This window comes from Gracilinanus agilis, chromosome 1, assembly GCF_016433145.1.
Source record: "Gracilinanus agilis isolate LMUSP501 chromosome 1, AgileGrace, whole genome shotgun sequence".
NCBI lineage: Eukaryota > Metazoa > Chordata > Mammalia > Didelphimorphia > Didelphidae > Gracilinanus > Gracilinanus agilis.
Window position 1 is genome coordinate 53988591 of NC_058130.1, and position 21850 is coordinate 54010440.

Sequence of the window (21850 nt, forward strand, 5' to 3'; positions counted from 1 at the left end):
CCTCTACTCAGACATCTTTTTGAATTAAAAAATTTTAATTACTAAGCATTTTTTTCTCTTCTCACCTTCCTCCACCTAGAGAAAAAAGGTAAATTAAAACCCTTATAACAAGTATAGTGAAGCAAAATAATTTCCCATATTGGCTGTATCCAAACTCTGTATCTCATTCAACACTAGAGTTTATTACCTCTCTGGCAAGAAATCAGTAGAGTCCATCATCATAGTTCTCTTGAAATCATCATTGATCATTTTTTTTTTGTTCAGAGTTTTTAAGTCTTTCAGAATTGTTCATTTTCTAAAGTTTTGATGTTGTAGTAGAAATTATTTTTCTAGTTCTGCTTACTTAATGAGATCAATCCATACAAGTCTTTCTAGTCTTCTCTAAAACTGTCTTCTTTCATTTCACTCCCATATCCTCATTTGTTTTGCCTTTCCTCAGATTAGGAGCATCCCCTTATCTTCTAGTTCTTTGCTATTACAAAGAGAACTCCTGTCAGTGTTTTGGTATGCATAAAACTTTTTCCTTTTTTTGATCTCCTTGGGTTACAGAACTAGTAATAATATGTATATGTCAAAGAGTATGCACAGTTAATAACTTTTTGGACAGAGTTCCAAATTGCTTTCTAGAAGGGCTGATCTACTTTACTGTTTTACCAACCAATGTACTTATTTTCCTGAAGTCCCTCCAGTGTTTATTTTCTTTAACTTTGCCAATCAGATACTTGTGATATGAAATCTTAAGAGTTGCTGTAATTTGCATTTTGTCAATTATTGATGCAGATAATTTTCTCATGTGGCCATAAATAGCTTGCATTTTCCCCCCTGAAAACTGCCTCCTCATATCTGTTTACCATTTATGAATTAGGGAAATAACTCTTATTCTAAAAATTTAAATCAGCTTCTTGGAAGTGTCGACATGGAATCTTTATCAGAGAAACTTGCTACAAAGATTTCTTTTCCCCAGTTAACTTTTCTTTATAATCCTAGCTCCACTAGATATATTTGTGCAAAAAGCTTTTAAATTTTATTTCATCAAAATTGTAAATTTTATCTTCTCTAATCCTTTCTGTTCCTTATTTGGTCATGACCTCTTTCCCTAACCATAGATCACTGAAATGCAACTAAATTCATTTGTTTATGATGTGACATCTTATATTTAGGTCACTATCTATTTGAAGCTCATCTTGGTATATGCTGTTTTAAACCTAATTTCTGTCAGACAGTTGTATAGTTTTTGGGAAAACAGTTTTCTCAGCAGTTTTTGTCAAATAGTGAATCCTTACTCCTAAAGTGAGGTCTTTGGGTTCCTTATGCAATATATTTTATTTGTTCTATTAATCAATCTCATTATTTTTAAGTAGTACCAAATTGTTTTGATGTTTACTGCTTTGTTTGAGCTCTCATTTTGAAATCTGATATTTCTAGGACCCATTCCTGCCCACTTTTAAAATTATTTCCTGGAGATTCTTGACCTTTTGTTCCTTCAGATGAATTTTGTTACTATTTTTTCTTTCTTTTTGTTATTATTTATTCATTTTCTACCAGGCTGCTTTCATGGGTTTCATGGTCTCCAGAAACTTATACCTCCTTAGCACTTCCCTCCCCTAGGAGTCCCTCCCTCATTTTTGGAGAGGAGGGTAGGAGTTGGGAGAGAATGTTCATCCAAGAGTTCCTCCCAGATTCTGCATTTGAGGAAGGAAGCAAGGGCATTCATCTCACCATTTCCTGCTTGGCTGTTTTTCTGGACTTTATGATTTCAAGAAACTATTATCTTGCAAGATGTTATCAGCTCTGTAACTTACACCTCTTCAGACCACCCACTCAGCTTCAGGATTTCATCCTGCTCTCACTGGATACCCTTCCCCATCCTCCTTTTCAGCTTCTTCCTATGTGTTGTCTCCATTAGATTTCAAGCTCCTTGAGGGCAGGGATGTCTTCTACATTTCCTTGTGTCCTCAGTGTTTAGCGCAGGACCTGGTATATGGTAGGGGCTTAATAAATGTACTAATTCTGCCTCGACATTAGGTCTGTAAAGTAATCCTTTGTTAGTTTCAGTCTCTTTTTAAAGAAGAATAAAAAGGGAGAGGACAGGCAGTTTGGCCAAGCCAACTAATGTGTGATCTGACTGTGAATGAAATGCCTCTCCCTCTTAGATTCCTCCTCCACTCCATTACAAAGAACTTGTGTATTTTCTTGTCTTTCTGCTGGTACTAAGCTTGGTTATTCTAATGACAGAATGTTTGGTTTAATTTTGTTTGTGTGTGTTTTATCGCATTGTCATACTCATTGTGTCTATTTTTTTCCTGGTGCTGTTTACTTCCCTCTATGTCAGTTTATATTTTTCTTTGAATTCTTTTTTGTACATTGACATGTTATAGTTTATTTAGCCATATCCTAACCATTCTTAATTTTATTTCTTAATAATTTTATTACTTTATTAATATAGTAATTATTATCATTTATATATCATAATATACAACATTACGTTATTACAAAATGATTATGTTAACAATATTTATATTAATTAGTTAGAATTTATTCTTAATTTTAGGATGTTCCTCTTTTTAAAAAATCCTTACCTTCTGCCTTAGAATCAGAAAAGTGGTAAGGTCTAGGCCAGTGGTTCCTAAACTTTTTTGGCCTATTGCCCCCTTTCCAGAAAAAATATTACTTAGTGCCCCTAGAAATTAAATTTTTTTTTATTTATTTAGGAATTAATAGGAAAGATAAATGTACCTGTGGCCATCACCGCCTCCCTGGATCACTGCAGCACCCACCAGGGGGCGGTGGCACCCAGTTTGGGAATCACTGGTCTAGGCATTGGGGTTAAGTGACTTGCCCAGGGTCACACAGCTAGGAAGCGCTGAGGCCAGATTTGAACCTGGGACCTTCCTTTTCTAGGCCTGTCTCTTTATACACTGAACTACCTACCTAGTCCTTAGGGTGAGTTAACTAGATTCTGTGTTGACAGAGGTTTCTTTCAAGCTCCTGAGCTTTATCCTTTGAAGCAGGTCTTGGGGGCAACAAGGTGACTTAGTAGATAGAGCCAGGTGTGGACCTGGGACAGCTTGGGTTCAAATCTGGCCAGTCAAGTCACTAAACTCCCACTGACTAGCCCCTACTCATTTTTCTGCCTTAGAACCAATACACAGTACTGATTCTAAGACAAGGTAAGGGTTAAAAAAAAAGAAATAGGTCCTGTAGATTTTAAGTACTAAAATTTTGATATCAGTAATTAAAATATGTGTGTACATTTTGTGTATTGTATCAATTTTTTAAATGAGAGCAACTAAAATCTAGCTAACAATCAATACATTGTAGTAGTCCTTGCTATATATTGGAAAGCTGTAATTGATTTTTTTTTCCAAAATTTTATCTGTGCTGGATGGAGCAGATTCCTTAAATAATTTCTCTGTCATGTTTTAATCCTTCAGGTATTTGAAAGGCAATTGCAATTGGCTGTGGCTTTGAAGAAACCTTTAGTGATACACTGCCGAGAAGCAGATGAAGATTTACTCTCAATCATGAAGAAATTTGTTCCTACTGATTATAAAATCCATAGGTAATAACATTAGGAACACTGGAACTATGCTACAGCTAACAGGGTAGCAGCCCTGAAATTGAGAAACTTCAGATCAAGATTCTCCTCAGAACCCTGGGAGTTTTCAAATGTTTCAGAACTTGGGACAAGTCTAAAGAAATGATTCAGTCCCACAGTGGGGAGGAGTTAATTCTCAATGGAAACTTTTTAGCATATTTGAAGGGAACTGAAAAAATATTTCTTTTTCTGTCAACTATTTCCTCTGTTTTTGAGTCAGAAATTCAATTCCCCTTTTCAAAAGTTAATTTTGGTAAGGCAGAGGTCCAAGATTATTTCTACAGGAACAAAGCCAGAGAAGGAGGGAGGAAGGACACCACCTTGTTCAAGTCTTTGCAAGTTACTATTAAGAGAAAATGAGAAAATGTCTTCTAGGTCTGAGCAGAGTTCTCTTTTCTTCCAGTTCGAATTTTGTATAGAGGGGAAAATGCCCAGAACTTTTTGAATCACAGATGGTCCTGGCAGTGGTTTTTGTATGGTTGCTTTCTGGAGAAAGACACTCCAATCTCTGACTAATCTGGATTGGTTTTAACCCTTTCTTTTGGAAAGACTTACTTTGGTAACAGATAACTAGAAGAGGGAACTGCAGCTGGAGGCTCACATTTAGACTGGCCTTTGCTCTCTGGGGCAAAGCGGGCTAAGGAGCTCATGAGACTAGTCCCAAATGTTTCCTCCACCTAGTAGGGATGAGGCTCTGGGTAGCCCTTGTGGATGCTGTGAATAGACCTAAAGTGTAACTAGAGAGGAAAGGAGGAAGTATGGAGGGATGTGAGGCAGCGTTAAGCAGGACCACTAGTACTTGCTGCGGGGCCTTTGCATCCCCTCCGCCATTCGTCCTTCCCTCCTCTGACAGCCTCGTTGGACATGGAGGGTTCCAAAGGTTGACCTAGAGAGACCAGGAGAGAAGCGTGACTGGCATTTTTCTTTCTTTCTTTCTCCCAAAGGCACTGCTTCACAGGCAGCTATTCGGTCATCGAGCCCCTGTTGAAGCACTTTCCCAACCTCTCTGTGGGATTCACAGCCCTCGTGACCTATTCTTCCGCCTGGGAAGTCCGGGAAGCCTTGAAGCAGATCCCCTTGGAGAGGATCATCGTGGAAACGGACGCTCCCTACTTCCTCCCTCGTCAGGTGAGGGCCTCCATGAGGGACATGGGCTGGGGCCTTCGTGGGGGCCGAGTGGTTGGAGCGTGGTCATGTCCCACAAGGGCAGCAGAGAGAGCCCAGGTGACTTCTCAGGACCCCACTGGGGGACCTTGCAGATTTCTCCTTTTTGTTGCTCTGCAGAACCAAAAGGCCTAGGGGGAGGAGAAGATGAAGGGCAACCACTCTCTTCCCTTCCACCCACCTCCTGCTGCAGGCAGTGCAAAGTCCTACCCTGTAAAGGGTAGTCCAAGGAAACATGGGACCCTGCCTCTCACCCAGAGCCCCACATGACCTAGGACTCTCCCTGCAGCCGCAGGTAAAGGGGTCTCTACAGGGCAATCCCAAGAGATCCTGGCTGGGGAAGGGGTCTGGTTGGGGGCGGGGGTGGGGGGGAGTTTTGTGTTACCCCCACCATTCAGAAAACAAATGGTCGTTCTAACCCTTGGTGTCTTCCAGGTTCCCAAGAGCCTTTGCCAGTACGCCCATCCGGGTCTGGCCCTCCACACGGTTCGAGAGATTGCTAAGGTCAAAGATCAGCCTCTCTCCCAGACCCTGGCCACCCTGCGACAGAATACCAGCCGCCTTTACAGTCTTTAAGGGAAAGAGGGATGTTTGGGTTTTTTCTTAGAAAAGGCCATAAATCGACATCAAATTGTATTTTCTAAAATTTTGACTGCATTTTTTTTCCAGTGCAGAGAATGTAAACATAGGATTACCGTTTAAGCCAGATTTGCCTTGAGGTGAACTTCAGTGGCTTACAACCTTCTTCCTATTTCCCTCGCACCTTTCAGGGAGACCCAACAAGCGTGCCCTGACCATAGACCCCCGAGACTCCAGCACAAGCGTGCCTGGACTGCGAGGGGCTGCACACCTGCTACGGGGTTGTAGAAGAGGGAGGGGAGTCTTCTTAGAAGTCTCCTCACCGCCCTTAGCTCGGGGTGCAGGAGAAGCGAAGCTGGCTTGCTAGCTAGAATGAGCCCGAGGGAAGGCAAGCCGGGGGCCCAGGAGGATTTCCAGCACAGGGTGCAGAGAAGGTTGCTGGACTGGATCTCCACACTCTGTAGTCTGTGTGAAGCAGCATAAAGCTTTTCAATAAAGTCATCTTCTTAAGCAGGAGTGTATGGGCAATGTCACTACTTTTCTCTTTAAAACACACCTAAATAGGAACACCTTTCTGTAGGAAAATAACTGTATGCTAGTCTTTAGAGATTTGTGTTCTCATACTAATTATATTGAAAAGCCACGGAGATGGTCCTCGGACCGGATGCCGCTTTGGGCCTCCCTGGTGTCCGAGGCGCCACGCTTGGCTCTTTCTCTTGGCTCGACCACTAGGCAATGCAGAGGCGCACAGAGGGCCGGTCACTGGTAGATGTCCAGTGAAGGAGGAGGACGCCTCGCAGGGGCTTTGCACGGGAGGAAGGGTATTCTCTTAGCCACAACAAACCCAAGGGCTACTTTTGGGTACGTTTTAAAGTGGTTGTTCCCTTCTCCATAACGCCTGCCTGTCGGTCTCGCTTTGGATTGCCCTGGCTTCCGCTCGCCCAATTCTCACTTTTTTCTTGGACCATTGGACTGGAGACCAAATTCAGCTTCCATTTCTCTCTTGTGGCAACTGCATTTTGTTCTCCAGTTTCGTGGTGAGTAACTTCTCCAAATGTTTGCGTCTTCAGTGTTTTTCCCATGTAAAACAAATAGCCCTGCTGCTGGCTTTGAAAGCATGGCGGACATACTGAAGCCCATTCTGCCCCTGCCTCTCCTTCGCTTTCTCCGTGTGTCGGTATCTCTTCCCTCTCGGTGTTAGACTGTGAGCCTGCTGGGCCAGTGGTGGTGTGAGTCTGTGTTCTGTGCTGTGTCTGGCCCTGCTGTTTGGTGTTCATTTAGAGTGTATTCCTATCAGGCTCCCTAGAGTTAAAATTCTTGAGGGTTGAGTCACGTCCTCTATATTTAGAAGGATCTTTGATCTAAACTCTCCTTCACCTTACAGATGGGCTGGCCTATGCGCACTGTTTCTTAGAGATAAGTTCATCTTAGTTGCAAATGTCTAGCTTTCACTTTATTTCCAATGTCTCAGAAGATAGGTGTTCTTGTGAGCTAAAAATGGTTTTTTTCCTTTTAAATCATATCTGATATTTTCCATCCTGTGTATGTGACGTTGCAGTCTGGTGCATTCGGCACTGTCAGAAGACTCGGGTCCTGTGGCCAGGCCTGCCAGCTTGCTGCACCATTCATTAACTGCTCTCTGCCTCCCTTTTCCCCTGTGGGAAATTAAAGGCAGTCCTGCTCTCTTACACAGGATATGGGAGCTAGCTAACTCCATTTGAAAGTGCTTTTATCGTCACCCAAGTGAACTGCAGATATTTAAGTCCTAATCACCAGATATGAACTCACGGTTTCACCTTCTAGTTAGCATTGTAAGTGAATTGCTGCCTAGAACTGAAATGAACTGTTTCTGGTTGAGAGGATTAAAACAATGAAATGAATGGAAGTTTGCAATCCCATGCATTTCCCCCCTGAGGGAAAGGTGCTATGTAGTCTTCCCTGATTATTATTTTACAAATTCTGTTCAGAGTGTCAATCAGTTATTTGAGGTTGAAGATAATTGGTATTTTCAATCTGGCTTTTGGAAAGGCAATTCTGTGCCACCAAAATATCCGCCGAGTTTCCTGATTCACTCTTTCTGAAAATAAAGTGATCCTTGAGATATATCTTCCTTGTTTTCCATGTTTGTTTCAACTGTTGTATAAGTGATGTGCAGAATGGAATGGATGATATAGAGTGTCACAAAATTTAGAGCTGGAAAGAACCTTTAGAGCAGAAGTTCTTCTTACTTGGGTAGTCTCATGAAACCTATTGACCCCTTATCCATACATAAAATAATATACATACAACTACAAAAGGAACCAATTATAAAGAATTAAAATTAAAGGTTTGATTAAATATATAAGAATTTCAAGATAATACTGTGGTCGCCGATTTAAAAAATATAGCTCAAGCCAAAATGACTTAGTTTTTATTTACAAAAAGGTGAAAGTAGAGAAATATAAAAGAGGGTAGAGAAGATGTCTAGCCTATCACCCTAAATGTTGCTCCGGACCTCGGGTGGGTTTGTTAATCCTCAGCCAGAGGACCTGGTGGTGAATTAAACAGGGGTTCCACCCACGTGACCTCCTCCAAGAGGGGAAGGCCTCTCCGGAGCCATTCTCTCCAGAAGCCAGGAAAGGAGGGTCAGCTTCTCACTCACCCAAGTGAAGCTCCAAAGAAGATCCAGGAGCAGCCTTACCAGAAGCAGTCCAAGAGCCAGAGTCCCAGGTTCAAGTCCCAGGTCGTAGTTTCAAGCCACAGTCCCAGTCCAAGATCTTCCAGGCCCAAGATTCAGGCCGAAGACCCCCTTGGACAGGAAGTTCAGGACTTTTATAGTCTTTTTTCCTCATCACTTCCTGTCCCTTCCTCCACTTTATGGGAGCAAATTGTAGTCTTTAAGTTTGCTTAGCACTGCCCAGGAGGTGGTCAGTCACTTCTTGATTTGTCACCTACTTTAGTGAGTGACTTGCGGACCTCCCCTACTTAGTGTTAAGTAGGGGTGGTTCACAGACCTCTCAAAAATTGTCCAAGCCTTTCACTTTCCATAGGGGGAAATGTAGCCAAGAGGTTAAGTGAATTACCAGGACACACAGGAAGGAAAAGTGGATGCTGCCTTTTCTTTTTGTATCACATTTAAATGACTGAAATAAGATCACAGCACATCTTCACTGGAATTTTAGTTAAATTTGAGAATGTAAGAGAAGCATTAACCATAATTTGCCTTAGAGTAGTGATGCATTAAAGGTAAATCCTCCTCCCTAGACATCTGTCCAAATTGTATGGATTCATATCTATTTGAGATAGTTTTAGAAGAAAGAAATGGACAAAAACAGCTCCCATTTTTACCCACATAATTCTCTTTTCTATCGGTGCTGATATTAATGGAAGACATTTTTGACAAAAGTATTTGTAGCCCTGTTGGTGCTTCCTGGGAAGAATGGGAAAGATTGAAAAAAAAAATTTGCTTGGAATTATTTATATCTCATTGATGGCAGTGTCAAAGCTGGAAGGGCCCTTAGAAATAATTGAGTCTACAACCCAATTTTATTTTAAAAAAACCAAAAAACTTACTTTCCATCTTAAATCAATACTATGTTTTGGATCCAAGTCAGAGGAGCAATAAGGACTAAGCAATAGGTGTTATGTAACAACCTTATTTTATGATAAAATGTTAGGTGAGCCACTTGACCCCAATTGAGTCTTTACTGCTTTTCTGCCTTGGAACCAATCCTTGGTGTTGATTCTAAGTTGCAAGACAAGGGTTTTAAAACAAAACAAACCTTTTTCTCCCTCGCTGGTCCACTCTTCCCTTTTGCCCCCATTTCTTACAGATCTGTTCTTCAATCCTTGATTAACTCACTCAACTGGATTATGATGTCATTAATTTGGAAGTTCCCTCCAAAGTCACAGATCGCAAACCAGCCATGTTGGTGTCAGTCCTATGTGACTGACTCTGTCCATGTCCTCCCCAAACTGCAGCATAGAGGCCTTCACTTTCCAGCATGGACATTCATTCCCCTTCCCACAAGTCTCCCATCTTTTCTCCTATTGAGTAATCCCTTGATGACCTCTTTGATATAGGTCCTACTATGTTCCTCATTGGTTATTTATTGCAGTCTGGTCCCTCCTACCACCAAATTATTACCCCCTGTGATACTAATATTGAGGTGCCAATGTTGACATTTTCAAGGATGCCTTTTTTTTTTTTTAAAGAACTGTGATGAGGCCCTTAAGTTAGAGGGTCAAATAGGCAATATTCTATCAATAGGGAGGATGTTTTCCACTCCCTGAAATCATACTGCATATGGCGGAAGGTCTGTGTTGCTGATCCCATTCATAGAGTGTTTAAAGGCTAAGGATGTGTTGTCTCTCATAATCCTGTGAAAGTAGATCAAACAATATCCTCCCCCCACCCCCCCCCGATTTTTTTTAAATCTGGGGAGGGTTCAGATTGCTTCCATTGGAAGGAGTGGAAACTCCTTTCCAACTGATCCATAATTTATAATCTTGAGAGTTGCCTGGAGCACTGCAGGCACATGGCTGTCCCTGGTCATCAGGCTTGTATATAGCAAACAGAAGACTTTAGTCTAAAGCAGTGGTTCCCAAACTTTTTTGGCCTATCACCCCCTTTCCAGAAAAAATATTACTTAGCCCCCTGGAAATTAATTTTTAAAATTTTTTAATAGCAATTAATAGGAAAGATAAATGCACCCATGGCCATCATTGCCCTCCTGGATCACTGCAGTACCCACCAGGGGGCGGTGGCACCCACTTTGGGAATCACTGGTCTAAATCTTCATGAGTCCAAGCCTGTCTCTATTCAATTTACTATACTGCTTCACCATTCCCATTGAACACAACTGAGGCTAATTAATCAAGGTGAAATATCTTGGGCAGGCTCCCACCAGTAGTAAGTGTAGGAACTGGGATTCAAACTCATGTCTTTCCTGACTCCCATGTCCAGTGCTCTTTCCAGTACATTTAGGAAGAGTGCTAGATACTAGGAGGAGGGATAGGGAGGGGACACATACTCATAGTTCCCTTAAAATCCAATCCTACATGTGGCTATTGAACACAAAAGCTCACTGGCCATCCAGTTCAATATCAAAAAAGTCTCAGTATGGAATGCAATGTCAACTAGGAGATATAGATATATAGAGAAAAGGAAAGTGCAGTGAGCTAGTTGTTTTTTTTTTTTTTTTTCCCTCATGGATTTCCAAAGTATTTCAGAAAATTTCGTAGTTATCTATTGTGGTCTGTGACCTCTAAACTTTCTGTTTCTCTCAGCTGCAGCTTGTCACTATGTAGAAACTAGCACTTGGGAGAGCTTTAATATTTAAAAGAATCCCACCAACCCTTAGTTTGTCAGTTTTAAGGAATTTGGATTTTATCTGGTTTTCATGGAATGTGTCTTTTTGTTGCCATTGGCCAGAGCCCAGATTCTTTCCCAAGAATGTAACAGAGTACTTATCTGTCATGAAATAAGTTCCTTTTTGAGGTCTTGGTCTGCAATGGGAATTTTATTTCATTCCCTGGCATATAATTAATACACAAATAGAGGAAGTTGTCAGGGAAGCAAATCTGAATGCAAGCTTAGAAATGATGCATGTTGCTTAGAAAAATGTGTGCGGTCATCTCTCCAAAGCGTCATTTTTCCCCTGTAGGTCCTGAAAAAGAAAAAAAAATAGGTTAGATCAAATAAAAATCCCCTTGAGATATTCTGCTTGCTGATGCCATTACAAAAAGCAAAATGCCACAGCATCTGTTCTCAGTGATAGCTAGCATTTAGAGTGTTGTAAGGTTTGAAAAGCACCTTATACATGATCTCATTTGATCCTCACAACACCCCTTGAGGAAGGCACTATTATTATCCTCACTTTACATACGAGGAAATGAATGTTAGAAGAGCTTAAGTGATTTGCCCAAGACCAGACTCCTATTAAATATTAGAGGCGGGATTCGAGTCCCTAGTTAAATTTGAACTCCTATCTTTTAGACTCCAAGTCCAGTCTTCTCTCCAGTACCCCATCTGGCCGCCGAAGGCAGCACCTCTGTTTAATCTGGATGAGAAGTCTAGGGAATGGTATTAATCACCTCTTACAAGCACATAACCCAAAGTGCTTTCAACCATCATCTGGTTGCTTAGCGAAGTAGTGATGGTCTTACTAGACACATTGGGGTGGAGGAGTATGGGATGGGGAGCTGTTAGGAATGTTGTAGAGGGGATTCTTGCATTGAGTGAGAGGATGGGCTTGACCTCTAGGGTCTCCTTGGACTTTGTTTTATCATTCCAGATTGCCAAAGAAAAGCAAAAGTTCCTAAAATTGGGCAGGAAGAGGTAAAAGCCAGTTAAGAACCATTCAATTGGCTCTGGATTCTAGTTTTATGAATGCTAAGTATGAATGTGGAGTGTTTATATAAATAAATATGGGCTTTTTTAATAAGAAGAACTGGACGTGCCATTTTATAGGTAAAGGAATCCAGGTTGGGGAAACTTACCAATTGCATCCGCCATTTATAGTTAGAATTGCCTAGAACTCTTGGACTGCCAATATGGGTGGGAGTTGGGATCTGCACCTTGGTCTTGGCTCTGAATCTACCCTTCCATCTGACTTATTCAGCAGCTAACCTCATCAACTCTTATCATAATTAAATACCCCCACCCACCCCACCCAGCCCCACCCAATGGACTCAATCTGGCTAAAGGTTAAATTGGAGCATTTGGTAGCAATCATTGAGAAGCTAGCCTCAGTTTCCTATAAAAGGAAATCATCCGGTGCCCTCCCTTCCTGTCCCACTGGAATGTTGGAAGGAGAAAGTTATATAACAGAAGGCAAAGAATAAAGCCAGATCAGAGATTGGTATGGATACAGCTGGGGTTGGAGGTGGAGCTGGAATGAGGAATTATTGGGAGAAAGTGCCCTCTGCTGGCAGTGGGAGAGAGTCCAATCCCATCGCCTCTTCCCTGCTTCCCCGAAGCTCCTCCAACCAGTTTCCTCCAGGGGTGGGAGAAGGTAATATCTCCAGGAACTCAGAAACGATCCCCATTAGTCACACAGACAACTATGGGGGGGGGGGGTTCCTCTAAGAAGTTCCCCCTTCGATCATGGCATAGTAAACCCTTACGTGTGAGAAGCTTGAGATGTTTCAGACCAGACCTGGCTGAGGTGCTGAAAGTGTGAGCCCAGAGGAATTGGGAAGGAGGAGAAGGGGAATTGGAAGAACAAGAGTTTCCAGCTTCAAAGTTGTGGTGAGAGTTCCACCTGGCTCAAACGTTCTTAAAATGAGACTCCCCCCCCCACCCAGAGGAAGCTTAATGGCTCAGACATTTAGACAGCACTTTCAGGTGCCTCATTTGATCCTTGAGGAAGGCTTGGCTACCTTGAATGAGAGTGAGTCTTGTCTACAAGACCCTTGTCTCAGTGGACAATGGAAAGGCAGTCCAAGGTTCCAAGGCAGAAGAATGGTAAAGGCTAGGCTATGGAGGTTAAGTGACTTGTCCAGGGTCACCCAGTTAGGAAGTGTTTATTATTATTATTATTATTAATATTAATTATCCTATGTTTAAGGAATTACCTTGGTTCTCTTCCAAAAGGATCTCCTGTAGCACCTTTTCCAGGGCATGACCATATTGCTGATACTGAGCCTCAGCCACTTTAATCCCAATGTCAAAGGGAGCGTTGAACTAAGGAAAGGAGACAGAAACAAACGTTTCCTTTAGGAAGGTCTCAGCATAGAGACGTCCCTCTACTCAGATTCTTCCCAAGATCATGCTTATTGGAGAAGGGAACATGGTCCAGGGACACAACAGCCGTTGACTAACCCTAACACCAGTAATTGATGCTGGCAAGTGTTGGCCTCCTCCTTGATCCGAGTTTTGTCTTTGGGCTCTAAGCTATTCCCTGAACCCCTGCCCAGCAGCGCACATAACACTCCCTCTTCATTTATACCTCTTACAATCTTTGTCTTCCTTGAAGCCTGAATTAAAATACCACCTCCTCCTTGGAGCCATCCCTGATCTCTCCAGTCATTAGTTTTCTGACTCCCAATTTTCCTTGTCCTGTGCTTATTTGTATAGATATATGCCTCCTACCTCCAAACTCTATTTTCCAGAAGCTTAGAAGCTCTTCAAAGGCAGGAGCTAATTCGTTTTTGTCTTTGTATCACAAGAGAAGAGCACAATGTCTTGCACGTGGCAGATATTTAATAAATATTTCCTGAATGGAATAGTTTTTAGAGCTAGCCAGAAGGGACCAAAAGAGACCATCTGGTCTGAGCGCTCTCCTTCGGACAGGGGAAGAAATGAAGTGACCTCTTCAAGATTGTAGCAGTGGTGGTACAGTCAGGACTGGAACACGCATTTGAGTTGTGCTCAGCCGCTTTCTGTCCTGGAGTTAAGAGTGAAGAATTGGACTGAGGTCCCTTCTAACCCTCTTGTGATTCAGGCCAGGGAATTTCATTTGTTTCACCTTCACCTGGTCTGCCAAAAGCAACGGAATGAAAAACAAAGACGGCTGGGATTGGGATTTGGTGCCAGCTCTGCCGATGACTGTGTGACCCTGGGAAAACCCCTTTCTGTCTCTGGGCATCAGTTTGTGGTTTAGATGGCCTCTGAGGCCCAACTCTGCTATCTGGTGTCTGGATTCTGCTTTCACTCTGTGGTTAACTGATGATGATTAGACCTTAGACCATCCTCGGATGGAAAGAAACATGCAATGGAAAGAGCCAGATAAGGAGCATCATGATGTGCTAGAGAAAGAGAAAGCCCTCTAGGCTGGGCCCCTGGAGATGTGGGGTTTAGATGTGGTCCTCTTGCCAAATCAAAGGGTGTCTGACTATAACCAGTTTCCATCTTCCCGTCTGCCCTCCCCCTCTCCACCCCCATTAGACCCTGCAGAAGCACCAACCTGGATTTCCAGACCCTTATCTACTCCTTCAGGCTGGCCCAAAGGTTCTTCCACACCACGGGGTTGAAATTTGACAGATGGCTTTTTGGTTTCCTTCCGCTGTTGGAAAGACACAGAATGTTTCCTTCAGGGAGTGAGCCCCTCTAGAGTCTCTCCACCATGTTTTCTTTGTGGGACGAGGGGTTTGGGAGAAATTCAAGGAAAAGGGGCCCAGAGAGATGACACCCCTTGGGCACAGTCACACAGCAGCAGAGCTGTGATTAGAACCCAGAACCAGGACAAGAGCTCTTTATGGGGGAATCGGAGGAGGATGGAAGAGCTCTTTGTGGGGGAATCGGAGGAGGATGGATACTGACCTGGGTCTTTGGGTGCTCAGGGCTTAGGAAGCTGGAGCCTGCCGAGGCCACATCCATCCAGAGCACACTGAGGAGAAGCAGGCTGCAGATGGCCACCTTGGGGAACATCTTCTCAGATGAGGCAGGAAGCAGTGGAGCCTGAAGAGACAAAGGCAGCAAGACAGGCACCTCCTTCCCACCCTGCCGAGCCCCAAGGGTCAGGCTGAGAGACTGTGTCTCCCCGGCTCCTGGGACACTCTGGCAAGTCTATCTTCCGCCTCTCCTTTCTCTGCCTCCCCCCCAGCTTCTCTTTTTTCATTCCTCCTGATTTCTCATAGCTCCATAGTATAGCCTCTGTCCTGAGAAAGACCTGCAATGAAGGGCAGACTTAAAGCTAGGGATGATCGAGTCCGGAGCTCTTCCCCGTCCTCCTTTTTCTCCCCTGTCCTTTACTTGGCAAATGAAGAAACTCAAGTCCAGGAAGGTCAAGGAAACTATCAAAATCAATCTACCAATGTATTCCCAGTGAGGCAACCTCAGAGGTGGGATTTGAACCCAGGTCCCCTCAGTCCAGAGCCAGTGCTCTTTCCATTGGACCATGATATGTTGGTGATGTTGAAACTAGAGGAGAAATTCTTCATTTTATTTTTTTTCCTGTCTCACACAGTTATTTATCGATCTTATGACTGCACCTTTCAATATCTTTACTAACAACGACAAAAATAATGGCTAACATTTATTTAGCCCCTACTATGTTAAGTTCTTTACCTTTATTATCTCATTTTATCCTCACAACAACCTGAGAGGTAGGTGCCCTCATTTTACAGATGAGGAAACTGAGGCAAGCAGAGGTGAAGTGTTTGAGATTGGAGTTGAATTCAAGTCTCCCCGACTCCAAGCTCAGCACTCTATGCCTCCACCTAGCTGCCTCTCTTTTCAAATTATGTGTCCTGAGCCTTCTGTATTCCCACATCCTATGCTAGGGACTTTGGGGAGTACTCAGATATTATTAATGATGAATATTCATAAGGATATGATTTTATATGCACTAGCAATTTTGCACGTGTATGCAAATCAGGAGTAAGATTTGTATCATGCTTTGGATGTGGGTCCTGCCACAGAGTAGGGGCTTAATGAATGCTTCTTGGTTAATTAATTAATTTTATTTTTATTTAAAACCCTTATCTTCTGTTTTGGAATCAATACTGGGTATTGGTTCCAAGGCAGAAGAGCAGTAAGGGCTAGGCAATGGGGATTAAGTGACTTGCCCAGGGTCACACAGTTTAGGAAGTGTCTGAGGCCAGATTTGAACCTAGGACCTCCCATCTCTAGGCCTGGCTCTCAATCCACTGAGCTACCCAGCTGCCCCCTTCTTGGTTAATTTAGAGAAAAAGAAGACATGAAGCCTGCAAGGAGCTTCCAGTCTCTTTGGGGAGACAAGGCTAACTCCCAAGAGATAATCAGGGAAATAATAATGGGAATATAATGGGAAAGATTTTTTGAGCTAAGAGATTGAAGAATGGCAGAGGAGGAAGGAGCCCCAGCCACCCCTTGTTTTAACTAAAGCAGGGCAGCCCCAAATATTCTCCCCAAAGAGGGGGATTATTCTAGACCCTCTAGGCTCCAAGATTGGGCCTTTCCAGCTAAGGGTTGGGGTAATAGCTGCCCAGATAGGCAGCAGCCTAGAAGTGCTTCCTGCTCTCATCTCCTATGTCCTCTTCCTTCTTCACCCCCCAAACTGCCTGGATTTTCCCTGGGTGCCATGATTTCTAGTGATGGCTCAACATCTTGGCCACCCACTAATCTTTATTTTATAGATCAGGAAATTCCCAGGGAATTAAACCTGCAAAGAGATAAACACAGAGGTAAACTGATCAAGAAATCTTATTAGAATGGTACTCTTACCTGCAGGATCTCACAGAGGACTTGGCCCCCTTCTATTTTGGGCTCTTATATAGTGAGCCGAGTTTGTTCTAGCCCAAGCCCCCACCTGGCTCCCAGAAACAGGGGAGTTTACACAGAGATATTTCATGTACCCTGGAAGCTGAACATGTTCTCATCACCTTGATGGAAGTCAACAAGAAAGGTCAGCAGGTCTGAAGGAATTACAGGGTTGGTTTGGGGCAGGAAACCTATTCCAGCTGTCACCAGAAAGCAGAAAGAAGGGGAAGGACATACCATCTATCCCTGGGAACCAGGACATCTGGTTCTAGTCCTAGCTGGGCCACTACCTTGCTATATGGACTTCGGGTCAGACCCTCCTCTTTTGGGTCTTAGTTTCTCTACCAATCGATCAAAGCATTTATTTTAAATTACATTTTATATTTTTATTTAATTTTATTTAATTTTAAAGTTTATATTATATTCATTTAATTTCATTTAGATTTATTTTATTTTTATTATATCCTTTTATTATTTTATTTATTTTAAAAAATCCTTATCTTCTATCTTAGTATTAATTCTAAGACAGAAGACCAGCAAAGGCTAGGCAATTGAGAGTAAGTGACTTGTCCAGGGTCACACAGCTAGAAAGTGTCTGAAGCCAGATCTGAACCCAGGTTCCTCCCCTGCTCAAGATCCAGCATTAGCTGCCCCATATTAAAGCTTTTATTAAACACTTATTATGTGCCTGGTATAGTACCAAGCGTTGAGGATACAGAGCAAGGGGAAAACACAGTCTCCTCTTAAGGAACTCACCTTCTAATGCAGGAGACAAGGAAACAGCAATGCTATAGATGGCTAAAAGGAAGCTGATCTCCAAGAGAAGACCCTTGCAGAAGGTAGGATTGGATGGAGCTGTTTTGAAGGAAGCCAAGGGAAGCCAGAGACAGAAGGAAGAAGGAAAAGCTTTCCAAACATGGGGGACAGCCAGGGAAAAGCCCAGAGGCAGAGGTAGGTACAAGAATCAGAAATGGGTACCAGAGGCAGAGATGGGTACCAGAGGCAGAGATGGGTACCAGAGGCAGAGATGGGTACCAGAGGCAGCAAGGAGACCAGTGCTGCCAGATAGGAGGGTATTGGGGGGTGCAATAAGGGGAAGACAGTGAAGAAGGAGAATATTGGAAAGAGGGGGAGAGGCCAGGTCAGGAAGGCCTTTATGAGCCCAAAGAAGCTTTTATATTTGATCCTGGAAGCCCAGGGAGCCATCGGAGTTTACCGAAGAGGGAGGCTGACATGAACAGACCCCTTTAGGAAGGTTCATTTGACAGCTAGGTGGAGAATGGACTTGAGAGGGGAGAGACTTGAGATGGGGAGCCCAACCAGGAGGCTACTCCATGCCATAGTCCATGCATGAACCAAGGTCTCTAAAGAGAGGAGGATTATATAGGGGTTGAAGGGAATCATTTCTACATCTGGACAACTTCCCTATCCTGTCAACACTTTAAATTGAATTCTTAGGTTAGATAAGCTTCATTTCTCTCTCCTTTACTTTCTTAGTTAAAGACACAAGTCTAAGAATGAAGGACATGGACTTGGCAATCGGGGTTAAGTGACTTGCCCAGGGTCACACAACTAGGAAGAGTCTGAGGCCAGATTTGAACCCAGATTCTCCCACCTTCAGGACTGGTACTCTACCCACTGTGCTGCCTAGCTGCCTCCACTTTTCTTTTTAGTATTGAAAAGTTATTAATAGTGATGACAGTGATAACAACAAATATAGCTGTGTGACCCTGGAAAAGTCACTTAACCCCCATTGCCTAACCTTTACCACTCTTCTGCCTTGGAACCAATACACAGTATTGATTCTAAGATGGAAGGTAAGGGTTTCAAAAACAACAAATAGCATCTGTATAGTGCTTTAAAGCTTCCAATGTACTTTATACATATTACCTTATTTTATTCTCATGGCAGTCCTGGGATGTGGGTACCATTTTTATCATCCCCATCTCTGTTCCCTGTTCAGATCGCATAGCTATTGGGTGTCTGTAGCTGGACTTGAACTCAGGTCTTCCTGCCTATATGCCTGCCAAATGATACTGGTATTTGGTAAGTGCTTTGGAAAGAACCCAAGGTCTTATGCTTATAAAGGTAGTACCAAGGTGCTACCTTGCTGAATTGCCTCAGTGTACTCACTCTCTATTCTGCCATTGGCAATGGAAAGAGAACTGGTTTGGAAGTTAAAAGAATTGAGTTCAAATTTTGCTTCTGATGTTTGGTTTGGCTTTGGGTAGGTCATATGTCACCCCCTCACATCCCCCAGGCCTCCATTTTGAAGGAGCTGTTGATGATGCTCCATTCATGGTCCTTTCTAGCTCCAGCCTTTCATTCTCAGAGGTCTTTTCAGCTGGTAAATTCAATCGTTCTATGACTAGAACAGGGTTTGGAATTTTGGTTTCTTCTTTGAAATAAGCATTTACGGTGGATGAGCAGAGAGCAGGTCTCTCGGTTATATCTAGACCCTCAACCATGGTGAAAGGGCTGTTGGTGTTGTTTGGTCGTTTCGGGTGTGTCCTACTTCTTGTGACCCCATTTAGGGTTTTCTGAGCAAAGATACTAGAATGGTTTACCATTTCCCTTTTCCAGGAAGGCTTGGCTACTTTGAATGAGAGACAGACTTCTCTACAAGACCCTCTCTTATTTGATTGAAGAGGAAACTGAGGCAAGCAGGGTAAAGTGACTTGCCCAGGGTCACCCAGGTCATATGTGTGTGAGGTCAGATTTGAACTCAGGAAGAAGAGTCTTTGTGACTCCAGAGCCAGGACTCTGTGCACGATGGCACCTCCTAGATGCCCATTACCTTATATTTACCAACTGGTGAGATGTCCCAGTTGCCTAATGAATTGGGAATTGGGAAGATGGCCCTGGTGGCTTCTGATGGCCCAGCTTTCCTCACTTTCCTCAGATAGTTTTTGACTTAATCAACCAGTATTTACTGAATACTTGGTAAGGGCAGCTCTGTGCTAGGCTTGTGGGGGATAGACAAAGGGGAATAAAACACACCTCCTCCCTTCAGGAAGGAGATGCTCTGGGAAGTCAGGTGGAGAATCTAGTCAGGGGAGAAGAGAGGGAAGTATGGATGTGGGAAGAAAATCTTAGACTGAGAGCTGGAAAGGGCTAATCTAGTCCAACCCCTTCATTTTATTTTTTTGTATTTGAAAATCTTAATTAATTAAGAATATTTTTCCATGGTTCCATGATTTGTGTTCTTTCCCTCCCCTCTTCCCACCCCTCTCCCATAAGCCAATGAGCAATCCCACTGGGTTTTACATACCTCATTGATCAAGACTCATTCACCTCCTTCATTTTATAGATGGAGGAACCAAAGGTCAGAGAAGGTGTGACTTGTCCAAGGCCATCTAAGTAGTAAAATGGCAGAACTGGGCTTTAACTAAGGTCTTCTTATTGTTCAGTTGTGCTAGTCTTTGTGGCCCCATTTGGGCTTTTCCTGGTAAAGATACAGGAGTGGTTTGCCATTTCCTTTTCCAATAAGCCAACCTGGATTTATAGAATAATAATAGTAAATTAATAGCTAGCATTTCTATAGTGCTTTAAGGTTTTCAAAGCACTTGACATGCATTATCTTGTTTGATCCTTATGATAACCATGTGAGCTAGCTGCTGTTACTACAATTCCCATTTTACAGAGGAGGAAACTGAGACCTTGAAGAGGGTAAGTAGGTACTTTACAGCTCTCTCTGCCCCTGCCTCCAATCCCGTAAGAGCTAATGCTCTGATCCTCTCCTGGAACTAATTCACGTTCCATTATTGGGGGACCTGGGAAGGTGGGCCCTAATTAGTTAGCTCCTTTCTCTTATGGCAGGAAAACTCTCACTTTTTGTTCTGTTTATCCCTATGATTCAGAGCCACGGAAGTTTTGAGTTGGAAGAGACAAGGAGGCATCCAAGGATGCTATCTTATCTAACCTGTAACTGAAGAAGAATCCCTATTACTGTACAGTCAGTCACTCAACCTTAGCTTGAAGTCCTTCCATGATGGGGAACTCACTACTTCTCAAGGCAGCCAATTCCACTTTTGGGTGTCTTCACACTTAGGAAATATTCCCTGACATCAAGTCTCAATTTGCCTCTTTGCCAGTTTCATTCATCACTACTGATTCTACCCCAGGGCTAAAATTTCCCATTTGTTGAGGTGAGACTCCATCCCCAGAGTTACCTCTTCCCACATTCTCATTCCTGATCACCTCAGCCCATTCTTTGGAGGAAGTTAGGTGGTGCAGTGGGTGGGTGCCAGGAAGACCTGCTTTTAAACCCTGGATGACCCTGAGCAAGTCACTTTAACTTTCTCAGCCTCAGTTTCTTCAGCTGCAAATGAGGATAATAAGAGCACCTACTTCCCAGGGTTGTTGGGAGGATAGAACAAGACTCCGAGATGAGATAATGTTTGTAAAGTGCTGTTGTAAGTGTGTCTTAAAGCACCATATAAATACTACCTATTATTATTGGGATCATCCAATGGCCTTTTCCCAGTGCTCGCTGACCCTTTAGTTTTTGTTGGTACCAAATGTATCTTCCCTTTGGATACTATTTCTTCTCTTGGCTTCCATGACACTATTCTCTTCTGGTTCTCCTCCTCCCTATCTGATAACTCCTCAGTGTCATTTGCTGTTTCCTTATTCCTTCATCCCTTGTCTCCTAACTATCCCTGGCCCCCAGCCGGGTCTCATTCAGCTCTTATGGGTTCAATGATCTTTTCTTTGAAGATGATTTATGTCTCTTTCTCTCTCCAGTTGACTAATGGACATTTCCACGTGGATGTCCCATAGACATCTCAAAGGCAGCATGTCCAAAACAGAACTATCTTTCCCTCTAAAACCATCCCTTCTCCTAACTTTCTTCTTTTTTTCACATATCCCCTCATTTCCACGCCTCCCCACCCCCTGAGTTCAATAGGTTTTTTAACTCGAGAGTGATTCTTCCCTTTCCTTCATCCCCTCACATACAACCCGTCACTAAGGCTTGTCAATTGTATCTTACAGTAATCCAAAAAAACCTTCTCCAGTTTTTTGAGCCTATCCTCTCCTAGGGCAGACCTCTCTCCAGATATGCCCCCTCCTCAGCACCCCTGTCCTACCTTTCCCTGGAATCTTCCATGCATGTAGAGTGGGTGGCCTCAGTGGCTCCCTGCCTATGACATCAGAGATGGAAAACCTAATTAGAATCAGAGAATCACAGCCCTAACTGAGGGAGATCCTATTTAACCCTACAAAACCTCTTGCCTTCCCACATGGACTCTTTAGTCTTGGCCTTGGGCTTCTCTCCATCTTTGGAGGGTAGTGGGAGAAGGACTTCTTGAAGACCTCAGGACCAACTAGAATGTACCTCCGAT

The 21850-nt window shown here is 43.1% G+C and overlaps 2 protein-coding genes across 2 annotated transcripts in view; one reads left to right on the forward strand and one right to left on the reverse strand.

Annotated features, from left to right (window-relative positions):
* The window catches only part of TATDN2 (TatD DNase domain containing 2), a 28148-nt gene extending 22294 nt beyond the window's left edge, over window positions 1-5854 (forward strand). Inside the window, exons 4-6 of the mRNA XM_044656846.1 lie at window positions 3435-3562; window positions 4543-4726; window positions 5198-5854. Of these exons, the coding sequence (XP_044512781.1) occupies window positions 3435-3562; window positions 4543-4726; window positions 5198-5338 (453 nt within the window). The 3' untranslated portion in view covers window positions 5339-5854. The remainder of the gene's footprint in view (window positions 1-3434; window positions 3563-4542; window positions 4727-5197) is intronic.
* Window positions 5855-10831: 4977 nt separating this feature from the next.
* Window positions 10832-14716, reverse strand: GHRL (ghrelin and obestatin prepropeptide). The gene is made up of 4 exons (XM_044656847.1): window positions 14586-14716; window positions 14230-14328; window positions 12899-13007; window positions 10832-10989 (listed from the first exon to the last, which is right to left on the reverse strand). The coding sequence occupies exons 1-4, from the start codon at window positions 14691-14693 to the stop codon at window positions 10970-10972; spliced, it is 336 nt and encodes a 111-aa protein (XP_044512782.1). The 5' UTR covers window positions 14694-14716; the 3' UTR covers window positions 10832-10969.
* Between the last annotated feature and the right edge of the window lie 7134 nt (window positions 14717-21850).

Coding starts and splice junctions, on each gene's coding strand:
- GHRL (XM_044656847.1), bottom strand. CDS start 14,693: ATGTTCCCCAAGGTGGCCATCTGCAGCCTGCTTCTCCTCAGTGTGCTC. Junction 14,329..14,585: donor CTGAGCACCCAAAGACCCAG/GTCAGTATCCAT, acceptor TCTTTCCAACAG/CGGAAGGAAACCAAAAAGCC. Junction 13,008..14,229: donor ATAAGGGTCTGGAAATCCAG/GTTGGTGCTTCT, acceptor TCCTTTCCTTAG/TTCAACGCTCCCTTTGACAT.